Source organism: Festucalex cinctus, chromosome 10 (genome assembly GCF_051991245.1).
Source record: "Festucalex cinctus isolate MCC-2025b chromosome 10, RoL_Fcin_1.0, whole genome shotgun sequence".
Classification (NCBI taxonomy): Eukaryota; Metazoa; Chordata; class Actinopteri; order Syngnathiformes; family Syngnathidae; genus Festucalex; species Festucalex cinctus.
The window spans coordinates 27,326,697-27,346,337 of NC_135420.1; the positions used below are offsets into that span (position 1 = coordinate 27,326,697).

A 19,641-nucleotide genomic window follows, 5' to 3' on the forward strand; every position below is an offset into this window, starting at 1 on the left:
TATATATATATATAGTACGTTGATGTGATAGAACATATATTTTTTGCATCGAAAATGACAAACATTCAACGCCCAGTAAGTCCGGGGCGGAGCTAAATCGTCAAGTGTGTTCAGGGGTCCTGAAAATGGGCATGTTGGTTCCGCGTGTTTCAGCCATTTTGTTCAAAAATTGTTTCGTGTCAACAAAACAAGTAAACAGTTGCTTCTTAAAAATGTATTTATTTCATAAATAGAACAGCATTTTCATAAACATCAGCTGTAAGACAGTTATTACAGACAAGAGGAATGATAAGACGACAGACATCAGCCAGCGGGAGGGATGAAATGATCCAAATGCTCCCATCAGTTAATGCACGGACGTGCTGTGTGTGTGTGTTTGTCTGGAGTGTTGTTGAGTCATATCAGCTGTGTTCTAAATGCACAGCACGGATTGGTTACCATTTTCATTTGGCCATTTTATTCAATTTAGGCCTGCAAAGTCTGAACTTGTTCCAAAACAAATTTGGAGGGTAAAGGCCCATTTGCCAAGTGACGTGGACTTTTCCATGTTGGCCCGAATGAATTGAGAAATTGTGCAACAGTGATCTCACGCGAGCGGATCCCAAAACCGAACATAGAAGTCATATAACGGCAATTATTTCCCATACAATTTGTTTTCAGTCGGTGCAAATAGTACCAAGATATTAGTGGTTAATTAAAAAAAAAAAAAAAAAAAGCGTTTCAGAAGAAAAATGGCTGAGTAATCTACTCCTACAAATAGCTTTGGAACTTTATGCAATAGCTAAGCAGCCTTTAGTTCTCAAAGATTATATAGAAAGTTCGACTATATTTGGTTCCTAAGTTGAGGAATGTTCCAAGCTCCTCTCGAGCAGCTTTTTGTATGTGCTCTAATTCACTTGATACATCAAATGACTTTCAAATAAATGTTTTTTTTTTTTTTAAGATTCTTAAATATACGTAATTCACAAATATGACATAAGTTGATCTAATCGTCAGCCCATCAAGCGTAATAAACAAGTGGCCACTGTCACAGAACAAAATAATTCACCTTCATGTGCAAAAAAAACAAAAAACAAACTTCTTTTCATTTTAAACAGCTACAGTGAGGTCCACTGGTTGAAAAAAAGAAAAAAGGTGCAAGTAGAAAAGTACGCAAATTGTTCACGCGTTTGGTTTAATTCAACAACATGGTTGAACTCATTCTTCCAATTAACTGCAGTGAGGCCATGTGGCTGTCACACTCATCTACAATATTGCTATGGAACGGACACAAGTGACAAGAAAGCAATCATTTCACCAAAACAGAACAGACATAATCAAGACTGTGGAAGGCTTTTCAATGGAGGACCTTGAGAGGTGGAAAAATGATTTCAAGTTTAAAACGGTTGTCTTGTAGTTTTATTTTCCCCAACACACTGGAGTGTGATTTATTGATTGGGATTAAAGGTAGAAAACACGAGAAGGACATGGCCACTGGAGCGAGGTGGTTGGTACGAAGCCGCAAAACATGCACAGGCGTCGTCACCAGGTGGAGAACAAGCACAAACATCCAAAGCGCAAACACAACAACAACAAAAAAAGGAACGTGAAGAATGAACGAGATGACTTTGACGCCGTAACTTGAAACGATGGCGGAAACATTCGTCGGTCGAGAGTCGGCGTGCGCCAGCCGTGACTACCGAAGGCGTCCGTCTGATCATTGGACAAGACGCCTTTTGTCGCCAGGCTGAGTGGGAAAAGGCAAAAAAAAAAAAAAACTCGCCAGCCACCACCTAGTTACAGTACCTTCAATAACTGAGCGATCTTCCTGAAAAAACAATTATGGCTTCAACAACAAACACACTTTGAGGTCGGGAGAGTCGAGAGAGACGAGAAAGCCGCACGTGTGCGGGCAGGCACGAAAAAAAGAACGCAGCAGCAGCTCTTTGGTATCCACGTGGATGTCCACGAACAATTGGGGAGCGCGTGGACGGAGGTCCCGGATGCTACGGGTGGGCGGGGCCTTCCTCCCGTTTGGGAACGTGAAGCAAAAGACGAAAAGTGCAGGTTTGCGAAAGTGGTCAGTTTTTTTTGCACGAGAGCAACGCCTGCCCTCGATCAAACTCGTCGTCGGGCTCGTTGATCAGGAAGTTCATCCAGGTTAATAACGAGCATACTGATGGAAGACGTTTCAGTGTTTCAACCGGAGCAGTCGCGTCCGTCCAAATGTCCATGTACGAGTACACGCTTTGTCCTCACTATGAAGGCAATTCAGCACACTTGTGGAACAAGTGCCTGACTAGTAACACTTTTCCCCACAACTGTGTGAAGTTTCTGCTCACTATTTGTCAACTACTGCTGCAGGAACTAGAAGCAACATAAAATAAATCAACTAATTAACATCTCGTGCAAGTAAGGGGCTTATGTAAACTAGTACTGAGTGACATAACATTGAAACCTGCACTGCGCGTAGTATTAGTGAAGTGCTAACACAAACTAGTGCTACCAGTGACATTCATCCTACTAGTTCATATTTAGCACTTCACCGACATGTGGTTATTAACTATTGAAAACGTGTCCTAGTTAACAGTGCTTTGCTGACAGTATCAGTTGCACACCAGTAACTAGCACAACTGAGTGACAAAATCTACTAGTTAAATTTGCATGGATGGTAGCATGCAGATGTCAGCTAGTGGTGCTACTACTAGTAGTAACAACATTCTAGTCTAGTGCTTCACTAGTACTCATAGTATTGATCTTTCAACTAGTACTAGTGCCAACATTAGTACTAGTACAATGTGGCATCAAATCCTACTAGTTAACATTGAGCAATTTACTACTAGTGCACCGATATCAATTATTAACAAACTTGATATTTCAACTAGTACTAGTGCCATCATTTTGTTAATAATTAGCGCTTCATTGGTACTAGTACAATGCAGCATTAAAATCTTATTATTAGTGCTTCACTGGTAGTATCAGTAGTACGCAGTCATTAACTAGTGCAACTATTACTATGATTGAGTGACAATTTATGAGTTGAGTTAGTTGCAAGTCGCATGCAGACATCAGCTAGCTAAAATTCTCCTAATAAACAGCTAGTTCACGTATGGTGCTAGCTGTGCGCTAGTGGCGTACAATTGTACTAGCTATTATTTAGCATTTCCCTAGTAGCGTGCAGATGTCAGCTCGTACAATGAGTGTCAAGATTGTACTGGTTAATATCGAGCGCAGTTGTCAACTAGTGCATAGCTTTGCCCAACTTTTAAGTAGTAGTTGTCAATAATGTGCAGAAATGTGGGATTAGTAGTGGGAGGTAGTCAAAAAAATGTTTAATTAACTTATTCACTACCAGCCCAGTAAAAAATAATCTTTGACGTCTATAGCTATAAATGGCGGCAAATGAGTTAAAAAAAAAAAAAAAAAATAGTCGGTTCTAATAGTACACCCTCGTTGTTCTACTAGTGCTTTGAATGGTCTTACTAATGAGGACTAAGAGTGTAGTCGTGCATGTCATGTAACGATGGACGTGAAGTGTGCGACGTCCTTCAAGCAGGTTTTGTCTCCTCAAATGAAATCCATACGCTGCCGAGGACCAACACGTATCCTTTTGGTTTTCGCTAGCAGCTCCAGCCGAGTCCACTAAGTACGCTTAGAAGCCGGTACAAGAGGGTGGGGGTGGGGGATAGTTGGTGGGCGGAGTCTGCTCAGCAGTGGGTGACCTCGATGGGCGACAGCGTCAGGACGCTACGATCGTTGGCGTAGAAGTTGTCTGCGTCAGCCCAACACCTGAAACGAGGAAGCAATTAACGGAGCGTTAAGGGGGCGTCGGCCACAACGCGGGCGGGGCGCGAGCGCAGCGGGTGGGCGGGGCGACAGCCGGCTTTGCCGTTTTGCCATTCGGGTCATTCGAACCCGCGCGTGAACGGGAGGCGACAATGAGGGATGGAAAAGTGCGACGGCATATTTGGGAATCTGATGGGGGTTGAGTACTGAAGCCTCATTTGGATGACGGCTACAGATCTTGCAGTGTTAATTACGGATGGATTTCAAAAATGGTTGTTTATGATTTTGCCTTCATACAGCAACAATGTATTAATAATTCATCAAAAATAAATCATTAGGCTGTTGTTGAAGCCTATCAATTTGTGTTCCTATCTAGCAATTAACTCATTCAAACACAAATACTTTAATACTTTGTCCTTCACTACCAAAAACGTGTTTACGTTTTTTTGTTTTGTTTTGTTTAATGCAAGAGCATACAGATTATGCCGATTCTGACATAAAGCGATGGCTTAAAGCAATGGTAGTTATTACAAAAATGGCAAGCAGGTGGCAGAAAAGTATAAGAGCTCAGCCAGGGCCATGTTGCGACAAGCTCTTTTTGCCAGTGTTTTCACCAGGAACGTCAGTATTGATGAAACGTAGCTATATTCTAATGCTAATTACTGCTAAACGCAAACAGATACAAATCTACTTTTTTTTTTCTGACGAAAGAAGAGACTTGAATCTTTCTTTTGGTAAGTTCCATGTTTTTAGAACAAGCGCTTTCAAATCAAACTGGAAGTGGTGACGGATCTTCAGGGAGTAAACTTACAATTTGGTCGTGTCCACGAGAGCGCCAGACGTCAGACATTTTAAATTGTCTTTTTCATTTTTGGTTATATTGACATATTTGCCTTTCTCGTTTACTTTTAAGGTGCTGACGGCCGGCTGCGCTCTCACGTCTGAAAGGTAAATACATTTTTTTTTTTTTTTTGGTGAGAACTCTGAAAGCTGAATGTCTTTTCCATCACATCTTACGATTTCAAAATGTATTGTGATGATGTACAAAAGCAAAATCATTAAAAAATAAAAATAAAAAAAATCTAAAAATTCGAATTGCTCCGATACTCAAATGTAAATCCAAACACATTGAAATGGACATGAGGCTTCATTTACTCAAGCCAAATAAAAAAAAAAGATGATCAGAAAGCCAGGAACAACATTCTGACTTGTATGCATCTCGACTTGACTTTTCAATCGCGCTCTAAAAGTTGAAGACAACCGTTTTAAGACCTGCTAAATCCTAAACATCCACTTGACATAAGATGGCAACTAAAACGCGTTCAAGGCCACTGCGGTCCGTTGAACACACAATGTTGTTGGTTGACAGGAAGTTGTGGACCGCAAACCAGCAACAAATTGAACTCTTCTGCTCGGACTACAAAAACAGACGTCGTCAAGACACACCTCATAAAAAAGCTCTACAATCCAGTTGCAAAAGTTTGGATCGGGTTTGAAATTAGTATGCGTGAAAAGGTGCGCACGTGCGCGCAAAGGTGACTTGACATTTGTAAAGAGCCAAGAGGCGTGCAAAAATAAAAATAAACAGCCCCCCGTCGAGTTTAGTCATCAAGGGAAAGCCTCTTTGACACCTCGCGTCTCTTCCAGCTCGGTGGCCTGCAGACAAGTTGGCCGTTGCCAGCAAGCAGCCCACACGGAACTGACTTGACGTTTTCCCACTCAGACAATCAAGGCGGACCACCAGCGAGGAAGGATACAAACAAAACTTGCCGTTTTTAGGTTTCTCGCTGCATTAGACGCTACGTTAGGGATGTATTCTGCTCATCTTTTAAAGTCGCTGCATGCTTAGGCTGATGATGGAAGTTTGAAGAATCCACTTCAGTGAGGGGGGAAAAAAAAAAAAAGGTCAAGAAAATCTTTTCCGGCGTAGGAAATACATGATGTACTTAGTGGTAATATGAAAATGATGGCCCGAAGAGATTAGCTCGTTGAAATGGCACACTAATTATTTCCAGAATAATTGAAGGTCTGGTGGGTTAATGAGATGATTACCTTGACTACTATCCCGTCATTATTAAGTATGTCGGCAATTTTTAATTATGTGCACTGCCAATTGTGAGACGCCCAATTTGGACTTGGACAGTATTACAACGTTGTACATTTCTGACACCGTAGAGTGTTTTGGAAAATTGAGTTGTACATTGTGAAGATGGCAACTGCTGTTTGCCGCTTCCAAAATGCTCGTCATGATAATTTTAGTTGGATAAACACAATCATTTGGTGTCTCGGCCAATCAGTTTTGTTTTCTTTTCTTTTTAATGTACGTTTCTGACTAGTGTTGTCACTATCGGCTATTTTTAGATTCTATTAAGTATCGTTTATTCAACCGATTCATCGACTAATTGGATTCATTTTCAATTTGCATTAAAGTGTATTCCAAATAGGGCTGCTTGATTATTTTGGCAATGAAATCATTATCAGGATGATCATTTATTTTTTGGTACAAAAAAAAATTGTTTAAATGTAAAAAATATTAAGACAAAGAAGTAAAAAAGAAATTAATACAGATAACATTATTTGAAACACTATATTTATACAAATACCTTTTGGATGAAATAACATTTGATAGTTATTTTAAAATTTAAAAAAGGTATAAATGTATGAATTTAAACAACTTAAACGACTCAAAATGTGTATTAATAATCGAATTAAAAAAAAAATAAAATCATACCTTTTGGAATGAACAGGTAGAAATAATGATACCGAACTCTTTCATCGTCGTTTCCAACAGAGAGTCCAGCCTAGATTTTTTTTTTTCCCAATAACACAATCACGTCTTTATCTCTGGGCACTGAAGTCCTGATTTTCAGGCACCAGTTGGCCGTATTTAACATCACCTCTGCTGGGAAGGTTACGGAAAGCTGTTAACTATGTCATATGTCATATAGATTCCAAAGTCATCTGTTAAAGTGCATAATAAAGTATCCCTGAAAAATGGGCTCATAAATACTTACTACACATAAAACAGGACAGAGCATAATATTGACAAACGTACTGTACTTGGAACATGTTAGACCAACATTAACAAATGGCCGACAATTAAAACATGTTGCATATTAGTGAGTAATACAGCTGCATGCCTTTCATATCATGACAGATCTCCATTACGAGCAGTCGACTGTCTGGCCAGCCAGAGATCCACGTCAACATGCCAGGTATGATGATTCTGATCAACTCGGTCACTTTTTTGGAGTCAAGTGCCATTAAACATTCTGGTTGGTAGATTTCGAGTGGATATTGCACAATATTTTTGATTCTCTCCACATTGGGGTGGATGCAATCGGGCAAATGGCGTTATCCTTGAGCTCTTTTGGTGCCTGCCGCCACTAACATTTAAAATGTGGGAGCCAGATTATGAGCTGAAAGGTTGACAGAATATTTGAAACCACGCCGGGGTGGACTTTCAATCATTTCTCGCCATCCTCCCCACCTGTTGCTGCGGCCGGATGCGTCGCAGTGGTTGCTGGTGGCCGGGCGCCGTCCGCTCATTTGCTCCAGGACGCGGGCCAGGCGGGAACAGCCGCTCTGCCCATGTTGGTAGCAGCACAAGGACTCCATGCAGCTGAGGGCCTGGGGGGCTGATAAAGACTGCAAATGAAGAGAAGAATGAAAGAATAGAAGGAGAGAAAAGATGTGAAGGGGAGAATACATTAGCAACGCAAACGAAGCCACTTCTCATCCTCAAAACACAAAAAAATGCTTGTCAATTGGTCGATACGTTCCATGCTGTCACGGGGAATGGACAACATTCAAAGCATGCTCCCAAATGAGACGGAAATGTTCATATGAATAAACACGCAAAAAGCTGTAGACAAATTTTACAGTCAAGACATGACAAAGTAAAACCTTCGGCCGTGTTTTGTAATCACAAGAAAAAAGGAGCCCATCGAACATCCGATGGATTCAGAAACTATCGAACGACCTACTACATCAAGTAAAGCGAATCGATGTCTTCCATTCTTGTGTGATATTAACTACAGCCTTGGAGCCGGCCGGCATCCAGCCCACTGCAGTGAGTCCACGCATGGCATTTTCATGCCACGCTTCAGAAACGAGATGAGTTGTGGCACAGTCGCCTCGAGAGGCTCAGCGCGGGTCAACTTGTCAAAGCTGCGATCCGTCACTCAGGTCCAACATCAGACAAAAAAAATAAGAGCCAAGGCCGGCAGCTCATTTCTCCATTTTTATGCTTACAAAATTGCAAAACGGTGAAAAACACACAGTCCGTATTTTGACTCTATGGGGTTTGAATTTCACACCAGTGATACATTTTGCAACTATAACCGTAAGAGACACCCCAAGAGTGTGCAAATATTCTACTACTCTACACAGAAACGTCTCCTTGCTGAGTAAAACCAACAACACCATTTAAACCATAGCAGACCTAACACCGTTTGTTTTACTTCAGATTAGAAATCTAGGGAAGAGAAACATGAACAGAACATGGACAGACTGTGAGCCAGTAAATCACCTCGTAAAATCCCTTAGGGAACAAGATATTTCATATTTTGAAGATTAAGTGACACTAAGTCTGCATCACATACAGAAGCGGTCTGCGAATACGTGCAAAATGAATTCACACGTTTAACAGAGCGTACGGCGTTCCACAGGGTTCAATTCTGGGGCCTCTATTGTTTTCATTGTATCTTAAGAAAACAACGCTGGTTGTTTTAAAGTGCTCTAAATAGTCAGTGTCTGTTATCTGCATGATTTGCAATGCATAGTTGAGCAATTCTAGTCCAGCGCAACTAGCTGAAGAGAACCAGATTCGATGAAAAAAGGCTAAAAGGGTTTGGTGATTGCGCATAGGAAACTGGTGGGGTTTCAGTACCTCCAACGTGGTTAAGAAACACTGCTTTATGGTGTACTATAAATATACTTTAATCATCTTAGAATTTACACAGTGATCGATTCTGTTAGCTCCAACTCGGTGAGTCATTTAATTTATCTCTGAAACAACAATTGGTCCTCAAGTGGTGGGTTTGTAAATCACTTCTATTACTTTGATAAACAAATACATTAGCAGTCTTGTACAAACGACCACTTTCAAGCGATGGCTAAGTGAGGCCATCATTTCACAAACGCACTTGCATAATATTCGTCATGCGTAAGACTAATTTCAGGTTCCAAATGCAGTTGCATGATATCTTGTCATGTTAAGGTGTCAGTCACGTGGGGACAAACCACTTTTTTCCTTGCATTACCCTCAGCTTGAAAATTTACAGTTAAGTAAAATAAATGCATACAAATAAAAGCAGTCCAGCTGATTCAAAATTCAATACAATATGGTTCAAAGAAAAAAAAATAAAAGTAACAAGATGATTAAAGATTTCAGCATGCCAAGTACATTCTCCCTAACGTTTAAAAAAAAAAAAAAAAAAAGTGGACAGGAGACCAGGTCTGGGAAACTTTGGGCTAATTTGTGGGTCGTGGTGGACAAGGACTGTCAAATGGTGTGGGTGGAGATGAAAACATGAAGCAATTCATATTAATACCCGGCGGTTCACCAAACAAAATCAACTTAAAAGGTTGGGACGGACAAGCATGGGAGCAGGACTGATGACGCAGGCAAAGTGTAAGAGGGGTGCACAGGGTTGGCTGGTCCAATGGACTTCATTTTGCTTCGGGGGCAATGACGGTACAGTACAGTACAACGGGAGAGTAGAATGTTACTACCTAGGGTGTGTCAAGGGTCTGGGCTGGGGGCAGCAGGGGGAGGATAAGCAGCTAGCAGGTGCCAATTGTCCTCCCCTGGGCGCCGACGGGCCTTAACAGAGTCATATTCTGGGCCGACTGAACCCTCACCCTTTTCCATCTGAAGGACACAAGATGCTTACGGTCAGCTCTGCTGGCTGGAGAGAACTGCTTATAAGCTCAGACACCTCAAACTGCTTGTAGATCACAAACTCCAAGTAAGCGCAGCCAAAAAATATCGGGTCACATACAAGTCACGTTATTTTTGTTGCCAGTGTAGCTATCTCGTATGACTTACACTGTATTGAAGGCCCACCTATATTGTGTAGGTTTCTTTTAAATGTAAGAGGAACCAAAGAGTAGAAAAAAAAAATCACAAACAATTTAAAAAGAGCCAAAGGCCCCAAGAAATTTCGAATCGGATGGGAGTTCAATTTGTGACAAAACTGCTGCTATTCCTAAACAAAAACAACTAATAACTGTACGTTAAATGTAGGCATAAAAAAAAAAGATGTATCAAGAAAAGGGATTTCTGTATAACACAGATATCAGCATTAGTATGCAAAGCAATAAAAACTGCTGCTCAGACTATAAGAGTGACAGAAGAATCAAACAATAAAAAAAACCAAGAGAACCTTTTTGTAATTAGCCAACTGTGATCCAACTATAAAGATATAGATAGTAGAATTAATTAAAAATCAATCATAATAAATCAATTACATTCAAAATTAATGAATCTAGAGTGTACTTTTTTTACTTTTTGTTTAGCTCACTGGTGAAAAAATCACATTGTTCGTTTTGTTGTGTTTGACATTAATACAACTAGTAGAAGTTCTTATGTTATTACCGCTTCTCATCTTCCATGAGTATTTTTTTATGTCTAACTTATGTTTACAATTGTATGAGCATTGGTGTTAATGTTTTATATGTTATGTTGTGACAGTTCAGGCTGTCTGAAAGCGCGATATAAATAAACTTGAGTTGAGTTGAGATTTTAGACCCTTGATGGAATTACTAAAAATAAAATTTTGAATTACAACCAAGTTAATTTATTGTCACAGAAACGACTGTTGTTGATCTGCATTTAATTAGAGGTTACAAATTGCCCTGTCACTTTGAGTGTACTGATATCTGCAATTAAAAACAAACATGTTTGCAAGTAATTCATCTTTCCAAAGTCTTATCATGCTTGTAAGGCAGCAGCAGCATGCTAGTGTGCATGGCAGGAAGTTCCAGACCGGTCCAAGAGTCTGTCATGCAGCCATGACGGTGTCTTTGCTTTTTCATTTTAAGATACGTTAAAACCATGCAAGTGGACAACTTGGACACGTGGAAGGAGGAGGTCTTAAAACAACATTTTGAGCGTGCTGGACTGACATGCGTGTTTTGACGTCATTTGGATGCTTTTGGATTGAGATGGCAACATCTTACTGATGGTCAGCACGGAGAACTGACCATTCCATTTATTACTTATTAGGATTGGTTACGTTCCAGAATGCGCCTCTGGTTATGAGTGACTGCCAAAAACCTTTATTGTAATTACGTGATTCAACGATCATTTATCCACTCAAATCGCTCAGCAGTTTTGCTCATGCCGTGCGGCAAAGGGGAATGATGACATCATGCGTAAACGGTCACAAATGGAAGGCATCGCAGAATGAATTTTCCAGTCAGCTTTCTTGCTAAAAAAGCAGAAGGCATGCACAGAATTCAGATGACTGATCTCATCAAACAAGAACCCACTTTCAAGTCTCATGAGAATGCCGATTGACTTTTCCAATGCATGCGGAAACAAAAATCAATACGGGGTCCCTGCTTACAACAATACAGTACATCTCTGCAATCAGCATGCCGCAACAATATTTTTGTTGTGATGATCTAATTGTCATTCTGAAGTGTGTGCTTCTAATTTGGATATGGCAAGTCTTCAGGCAAGTCTTAAGGTTCCTACCATCTCACTTTCATTTACCCATCCAGCTGGAGCCATCAAAATAGCCCGACATTTTCGAAATATCTCGCTGCACGAGATTTCTCCATAATTCAGCTCAACTTTATTCCTTTTGAAGATTTTGTGTCAGGAGGTTGTCGGGGATTACCGCGACGGATGACACTGTTTATTTGATGTAAACGATCCTAATATAAATCATCATAAATTGCACATAAAACACAGTGTATTTTATTTTTTTTTTCAAACTCATGGCTGACTCTGTCTCATGTCCTCTACCTAATTTTGCCCAGCTGATTCTTGGCTCGGGACAGAGGCTGAAGAGCGATGAAGTCATCACCTATTGCCACACAGTTGGAATACATCTACACCGGGAAAGGAGTGAAAGCATACAGAGAGGTTAGACAATGAGAAAACTGCACACACACACACACACAAGGACAACATTAGACAAATGTCACAGCGGACAAACAAGATTGGAGAAGACTTTTTTTTTTTTTTTTTTTTTTTCCCTCAGACAAAAAGGTATGAAATCTGTTTCCTGCAGGAAGAGGACCGTGCACACTGACAACTGTGTTTGTGTTTCATATCAAAATGAGATCATGCGGTTTCAACGTGCCACCTAATGCTGTACTTATGCTATAAAAAACAAATTGTCTTTATTTACAGTTTGAAAGCAGAATATGTAAATAGGTCATCTGAAAATGTTCCATAGTTTTCCGTCACGTATTTTTCTTCTTCTGGCGGTAGCCATATTTTAAGACACGCAATGTCTGCATTATTAAATTCATGATTAAATAGTGAGTCCATACGGGAAAAAAAAGGTAATTACAACAGTGCACAAGGATCCATGAGGAGTCTGTGCCTGAAGGCAGAAGCAGAAATACAGGGTGATTCAAAAAGAATGACCCTATTTCATGATCAAATATTTCATAAGTAAATGTATGAATCAGAACGAAGGAGGGGGTTTTGAAAGATCAGATTTCCCAGTTTTCTAGAATTGTCACGTGACACTGACAGGCTCGTGCGTCTGGTAGCGACATCTCCTGACCTCACACAGTTAGTGATTTATTTTATTTATTTTTCCCTCTGGGGGTTTGTAAAAGATAAAGTCATGAAAGTCATTCTTTTTGAATGACTTTGTATATTGGCACAATCGCAATTAATGCAAGTGGACAATAAAAGGTAGCGGGACGGAGTATGTAGAAATCTAAAGACAAACTATATAAGGATAGCGTTCATTGGTCAATCATGCCCTTCATTGCCTGTGACAGTATTAAAAGTCACCCAGCAACAAAAAACCCCCAAACAAACCTCATATTACATTAATATTGTCCCCAACTCCTTCGCCAGCCATTCTACCTGACTTTTCTGTGTGCTGGTGGGCTTCAGATGTCGATAGAACACTTTCTTCACCACATCGGGAAAGAGGCACGTTATGACGATGATGATGATCGCGAACCAGGCAGAGCCACTGGATAGCAGTTGGACAAATACAAAATACATGTCCTGCGTGTGGAGGAATGGCCTGCAAGAGAAAAAAAAAATGCTGTGATTGACAGAACAAATGCAAACAAAAACAAAATGGTTCTTTCCAGGTCTTTCCTTACCAGATGATTCCTCCGTAGAAGAGGGAGAAGATGAAATAGAAGGCTATCGAGCCCCACGTCACAAAATGGTTCATCCATGTCCAGAAGTGAGTCTCCAATGCAAGCTGTTATAGAAGTAAGACATTTGATACTTTGCATGCAAAAAAAAACCCTAAAACATTTTATGTTGTTTACCTTTAAAGTGACCGTGATGACCATGACTGTGAAGACCAACGTTCCAAATGTCCAATTGCCAAACATCTGCATAGGTGAGATAAAATTACAAAAAAAAAAAGAAAAAAAGTCATTTTCATCACCTGTTTGAATCCAGTTTCAAATATTTATTATTTCCTGTCATCAATACATATAAATGCCCATCTTAAACCTTCAACCTGCCATAATTAGTAATACCATGCATCTATTTCTCTTGTTAAAGGTATATATCCAAAGAAAGACAAGCTAAAGATTGAATTCATGCAGGAAAAAAAAAAAAGACTTAAGTTATTAACAACTTGGTAAAGGAAAACAATTTATTCTAAAGTGAAGTTACGGAAACAAAAGTGACAATTGGTTAAACTAATTTCTGGTATTTGGAAAACAAAAATACAAACTGGAAAGAAACATTTGTTGTTGAAATACTGCCAGTGGAAAAACTGGTTGAGTGCTACCCCCCCCTAGAGCAGATGATGCTTACCAGCTGCCTGTTAGCTCGCAAGATCTGAAAACATGCACGGCATGAAGGCAGGAAGGGAGTCAATGAAAGTTGGCGAGAGAAGATACAGAAAGCGAGAAAAGGTTACCAAACGGTTAGGATGACACACAATTTGCAAACGGGTGCAAGGTGAAATGAAGAGAAAAGCAGAAGCAAGTTTTGAAAACTTAAATTCAACTCTAGAATGCCATATGCGTTAATAGTAAAAAAAAAACTTCTGATTAAGGAAACAAAACATATGGAAATAGAGAGTTAAGGAGTTGTGACTGCAAAAAGCCATGCAACTTTGACTTTATAACTCTACAATATTGCAGTTGCTCTAATCTACCCTTAACAGGAGAAGAAACATCATAAAGTTGAGGGTGGTTTGGGTTCAATTTATGCGATTTGACAAAACTAAACACCCGCACATGAACCAAATAACACCCGCACGCACCTGTCCATTGCCCATAAGTGTGGTGTCTTCGCCCATCAGTATGTAGGAGCCAAAGAAAAAGACAAAAGCATGACAGAACCCCAAGACAGTCCAATAGAGGAACGTCCGGAAGGATAACAGAGAGTTCCTGCTGATGTCTCTGAAAAAGGGAAAAAAAATAAATAAAAATGGAAGCAAAAACATTTTCAAATTATATATTATTTTTCAAATTATATAGAACAACAATCTGTATTGATGTTTCATTGATGATGTACTAGTTGAACTCCCCCAAATCTCATACAATATGAAATTTGCCAAACACTGTATTTTTTAGTACAAATATGTCCCAAAGTTTGCCTAAAAAAACAAAACAAAAAAACAAAACAAAAAAAAAATTGTTAACCCTCCTGGAGATATTATACAGTGAAGTTACCTGTACAGGACGGGTTTACTTTGCAGGACGTGCGGATGAACAAGCTGTTCAAACAGACTATACACCAGGATGGGCAGTGAGGTAAAGCAGATGTTGTACAGTGTCAGGTAAACACTGTCATACAGCGTCTGGGGGAGGAGTCATAAGGTCAATTGTGAAGCATAGAAATGGAAAAATAAAATGCACAGTCAACAAGAGCAAGAATCAGGGCAAATATACAAACAAAACAAACTTACTTGTTGTGAAAACAGGCAGAAGAACTGGTATAAAAATTGGGGCGTGATAAAACACACATTCTGAAAAAGAGAAACAACATCTTTGTGTTCCATCTGCTGAAAATGTAATGCTAATTTCTATTTCATCGCGATCCTATGATTACCGGTATGTCCATTTTTTCTTTTTTCTTACACGTTTTTGGGATGTCCGCATTTAGTTTTATCCGATAAATGTAAAAATGTAAAAACGTAAAAAAAATAAATAAAAAAAAAAAGAAAAAAAGAAAAGAAGACAAAAATTGACATAGTAATTTTTTTTTTTTTTTAAAGAAATCCTAATAGATTATTTTTTTTAATTTAATACAAAAAAAAAAAAAGTTAAATTTTTTTGGGAAATCGTCGCTGTCCTGTGAAAAACACTTTTTTTTTTTTTTTTTTTTTTAAATACAACTCTTCAATCTGTTGGGTAAGACTCACCTTATAGAAAAAGTATTGTACAAGTGTGGCTATTCGAATGTAGTAGTAGTGACCGTGGACCAACAGTAGTTTGGCCAGAAATCGAAATCTGGCAATTGCATAGTCACTGTTTCTCACGGCCTGACGACCTTCCTTTCCCATAATTCCTGCAGCAACAGAAAGAAAAAAAAAAAGAGCCATCAGGGCAGGGATTCCCAGACGACTAGGAGAGCGCATGATTAAAGAAATAAAAAAATAAAAATAAAAGGCTTTTTTATTATTATTTTTTTTTACCGATGCCAACATGGGCTTCTTGAATCATACTGACATCATTGGCTCCATCCCCAACAGCTAAGGTGATTGGTTTCTCTGGAGAGCTTTTTAAAAGACGCACCACCTGGACAAAACACAAGAATAGAATTTATTCCAAACATGTACATCATTATATAGTACTAAAAACGGGCCTATAAATGTTGCTACTCGCTACCTTTGCTTTCTGCAGCGGCGCCATGCGGCAGCAAAGCACGGCGGAGCAGTTTTTACAAACTTCCATAAAGAGCTTTTCGTGTTCCCTCAGTGCCAAAGATAAACTGGCGCCATCCACCACCAGTCCATGCTGGATCACATGGTCCTCTTTTATCCTAAGAACAAAATGGTGGCAAAGCACAAAACAGGCCGTTTGAGTTAAAACCATCGCTCTTATTATTACAAAGAATGAAGAGGAAACAGTTAAGAGATGTTTCACTTAAGACCCAGTCCACCTTCGAGCCAGTCTGCGCAGCTGCTCGGCGCACTCGTTGTCAGAGCGCTGCTGCAGGAGCTCCAGGATGTTCATGGTCCTGTGGAAGTGGCCGCAGGAGAGGCTGACGCTGACGGCCGTCTCGTGCTTGTCGCCCGTCAGCACCCACACTTTGATTCCTGCCAGGCGCAGAGCCTCGATGGTCTCCTGGACTTTGTCTTGGAGCCTGACAGATATCGTAGATAAAAATGAATGACTTTTGCTTATCTTTTTTTTTTTAAAACATATAAAAACATACGGTACGACAATAGACAATATTTTCACAAGGCATGTTTTGGCCCTTCTGTGTTTCAAACCCACGATAATGGTCAGATGAAGGGGAACATAATATGCTTGTGAACAGAATCAATATATGGAGGAACTCAATTTATTGTATTTATTAATTTCTTATTTAATTTAATTGATTAATTTATTAATTTTATTAATAATAAAAAATGCATCAATTTATTGTAATGCTTGTATAAGTGCCTCAATAGATATTTATTTTTTAAATATATAATATTTTATATTTTTCATTGCTGTAAAGCAAAAAAACTGTTTTTTGTTGTTGGCTAAGCTTCTTTTTTTTTTTCTTTTTTTTTTTTTTTAACAATATTGTGACCTTCTTTTGTATCGCCAACCTCGCCAAAATATCGTGATCATTATCGTATCGTGACCTTAATAACGTGATATCGTATCGTGTTGTTTGGATATCGTTGCATCTCTAGTGCCCAATATTCAAAAACAAGACTTCACAAAACAATCAAGTAGTATCTTGACCACTATCTGATGTAACAATATGTACAAGTGATGAGAACTCCTTACTTGTCTTCCACCCCTGTTGCTCCGAGCACTTGCAGATTTTTTTCAATGTAGCTGAAGGCCTCTTGAAGTCTCTCCTCCCTCTGTTGCAGCGCAGTGCGGGCACTGTTCAAACGCCTATCCACCTCTATATAATCCTCGGGACTAAAGTGACGACATGCTACCACCAGGGTCCGCAACCCTCTCTGGAAAAGAAGGACAAAAAAAAAAAAGAGACAACGGCAAAGAACAAAGATGAAGACGGCAGCAATGGGAACAAAATGTAAGTAACACAAGTGAATCTCATTGTGTCTTTGTGAGTTGACAGTTTGTGAAAGGAGGTTTTAATTCCCCTTTAAATTGGCTCTTCTTAAACAGATGTCCTATACTTGACCGCATTATATGACAATTATGCAATTTTATGTACCTAATTTATGAATTTATTTTTGCTTAGCATTGTCTGTGTATATCATATAGATCAGACTGAGTGCAAATGTAAAAAGAACCACGTTACACACTTTTAAAAAGAAGTTATTACTCACCAAGGCAAACTCGTCTACGTGAATTCTTGTCTTTTCGATCTCACCACTAGTGGCAAAAGGTAGAATGGATGACTCTGCTCCTTTGGTAAACAGCACTTTGCCACCTGGAGATTCAATCAATGCATCAGATAAACATTTTGAAATAAACGGAATATATTACTCCTAAAAAAAAATTCCCGCCTGTCCCATGTTCAAATATAAAATGCATTCTTTAGTTCATCAGCTGTTAATAACTGGTCTAAGTGCAATTTCTGGAGAAATTGCGTGGGAATGCTGAAAGCAAATTGAGAGATAAATTATGAAATTATAACCTCCTGCTTACTGGCCAATGTGCTTTACCGACTGACACCGAGCAGTATCAGACATCTGGTAATGATGATAATTTATATATATGGAAGTGGGCGTGGAAAGTGATACTTAGAAAAGGTTCAATGAATGTCCCATTGAAAATGAATGGGGAAAAGTTGATATTAAATGTTAAATGTTGCAAATACTGTTAAGTAATGTGGAATCAGAGGATATATATCCCGGGAGGCGTCAATTTTTTAAGCTAGTTGAAATTTGAACAATGTAATTGGAAGTATAATGTGGGAGCAGTTAGGCGGCAAAAAAGTGTGGAGAATAAAAATCACAATAATATATGTGGGAATGCTTCAGCATTCCCACAATTACTGAAATAACATGAATACATTTTGTTTCTCAACAACTATTAACACATAAAGTGATGATACCTGAAGGGGTCTCGAGTATGACGCTCATCCTTCTGCGGTTTGCATCAAACTCCAACACATGGAGCAGTTTATATCTGAAAAAGTAAGACGAGACGACTCATTTTCATCGAAAGATGCTAGGCAAAATTAAAATGTTTACAGTTGCTGACTTATGTATTACTAAGATATAGTTAATAAAAAAAAAAAAATGTAACCCAAGTACAACAAACATCCCGAATAAATAATTTCATGAAACTTTGTGACGACAGGATGCAAACAACATACTTCTCTGGTTTGCCGAATGTTTTGATTTCCATCGTATCACCTCGGATACTAGTAAAGGTCACGCCAATTCTAAGGATAAAACATAAAAAGAACAATAGCCTGTCAGAAATTGGGGGGGGGGCACTGCGATTCACCGGCAAGCAGTAAAATCCAGTCAGACTGGCCTCTCGCCAAACACTGCAACGGATCAATAATTCTTCTACAACTTATGTTAACGTCTAATTACATACATTATTTAAAGGAAATTAAGCAACAGGACTTGTTTTTCATTATAGAGCTATTGCTCTATCACTTCACAAGCATTTGATTGCACAATTCAAGCACACTCCAGTGATGCTTTTCTAACCTTTCTGTTTTACCCCTTCCCTTATATCTAGCTGCAAAAAATTATCTCACAAACTTGAGGCTGTTTAATTTCATAAACATTCAAGTTTAAACTTTACCTCTTTGCTGCCTCTACGAGAGCTTTCTCATCTGGCGAAGCGGCATAATATTCCATTTCATTGGCGGAGAATCCGTTAACATGGGAGAACGGGTCCCCTGCCGCAGAGAGGCAGTCTGGTTGGTCATAGCTGATCTGGACTGTGTGACACAATGACACCGCTTTGAGAAATAACAATTCCTCGCCATCCTGAAAGAGGGGAGACAATGTGCACGTTTGCTTTTAAAATCCAATACATGTATACTTGTTTTTTTTTTTTTTTTTAATAGACTTGACATTACCAAATTAGGTGAGGAGCCATCTGGTGAATCATCCGTTCGACCCTCTGGCACGAGTTTGCCATTAACTTCCCGATACTTGATCCCATTGATGGAACACTCCCGGAATTGCATTTCATTTTCCGTTAACGTGCCCGTCTTGTCGGTAAACACGTATTCCACCTGTCAAACGCAAAATTGCGGGTTGTCATGTGTTTGCTCTGAAAAGTACAACACTGGCAAATCGAAAACAATACAAAATAAAGATACTTTTTGCAAAGGGATATATATATATTTTTTTATTTTAGCACCTCCATGTCTTACCTGCCCGAGTTCTTCATTGAGGTCCGAAGTGTTGACCTGAGCTTTCTGGTCACTCTCCTCATGGTAAAGGTCTAAATCCCAGCCGATGAAAAAGGAGCCAAGGAACTTCTGCATCTCCACCGTAACGTAGAGCGAGATGGGAATGATGAAATTGTAGAGAACCAGGAATGCTAAGAAGTCTGAGATGAATTTCAAGATCTGCAGGAGGAAAATACAGC

General features: G+C 39.3%; 2 protein-coding genes across 7 annotated transcripts in view; one reads left to right on the forward strand and one right to left on the reverse strand.

The window, feature by feature from the left end:
• The window catches only part of LOC144026706 (uncharacterized), a 166,501-nt gene that overhangs the window by 829 nt on the left and 146,031 nt on the right, over positions 1-19,641 (forward strand). For both annotated transcript variants that reach the window (XM_077533626.1, XM_077533625.1), the window contains exons 2-7: positions 4,679-4,713; positions 6,923-6,980; positions 11,758-11,863; positions 13,063-13,160; positions 13,257-13,322; positions 16,977-17,146. The gene's annotated coding sequence lies outside the window, so the exon portion shown is untranslated. The remainder of the gene's footprint in view (positions 1-4,678; positions 4,714-6,922; positions 6,981-11,757; positions 11,864-13,062; positions 13,161-13,256; positions 13,323-16,976; positions 17,147-19,641) is intronic.
• atp11b (ATPase phospholipid transporting 11B) overlaps positions 200-19,641 on the reverse strand; it is a 28,473-nt gene continuing 9,031 nt past the window's right edge. Inside the window, exons 12-32 of one of the 5 annotated variants that reach the window (XR_013285265.1) lie at positions 19,424-19,621; positions 19,124-19,282; positions 18,844-19,031; positions 18,401-18,469; positions 18,137-18,210; positions 17,406-17,509; positions 16,888-17,069; positions 16,046-16,249; positions 15,772-15,925; positions 15,579-15,681; positions 15,306-15,451; positions 14,850-14,909; positions 14,614-14,741; positions 14,202-14,340; positions 13,748-13,771; positions 13,249-13,314; positions 13,075-13,178; positions 12,827-12,992; positions 11,744-11,829; positions 7,256-7,413; positions 200-3,768 (exon numbers count right to left, since the gene is read on the reverse strand). Coding sequence is in view for 3 of the 5 variants with exons in the window: in XM_077533612.1 (XP_077389738.1) it covers positions 3,687-3,768; positions 7,256-7,413; positions 12,827-12,992; positions 13,075-13,178; positions 13,249-13,314; positions 13,748-13,771; positions 14,202-14,340; positions 14,614-14,741; positions 14,850-14,909; positions 15,306-15,451; positions 15,579-15,681; positions 15,772-15,925; positions 16,046-16,249; positions 16,888-17,069; positions 17,406-17,509; positions 18,137-18,210; positions 18,401-18,469; positions 18,844-19,031; positions 19,124-19,282; positions 19,424-19,621 (2,508 nt within the window). In the remaining 2 variants the exon portion in view is untranslated. Of the gene's footprint in view, positions 3,769-7,255; positions 7,414-9,501; positions 9,641-11,743; positions 11,830-12,826; positions 12,993-13,074; positions 13,179-13,248; positions 13,315-13,747; positions 13,772-14,201; positions 14,341-14,613; positions 14,742-14,849; positions 14,910-15,305; positions 15,452-15,578; positions 15,682-15,771; positions 15,926-16,045; positions 16,250-16,887; positions 17,070-17,405; positions 17,510-18,136; positions 18,211-18,400; positions 18,470-18,843; positions 19,032-19,123; positions 19,283-19,423; positions 19,622-19,641 lie in introns of those variants that run through there. The other 4 variants (XR_013285266.1, XM_077533612.1, XM_077533614.1 and 1 more) reach the window with 4 other exon arrangements.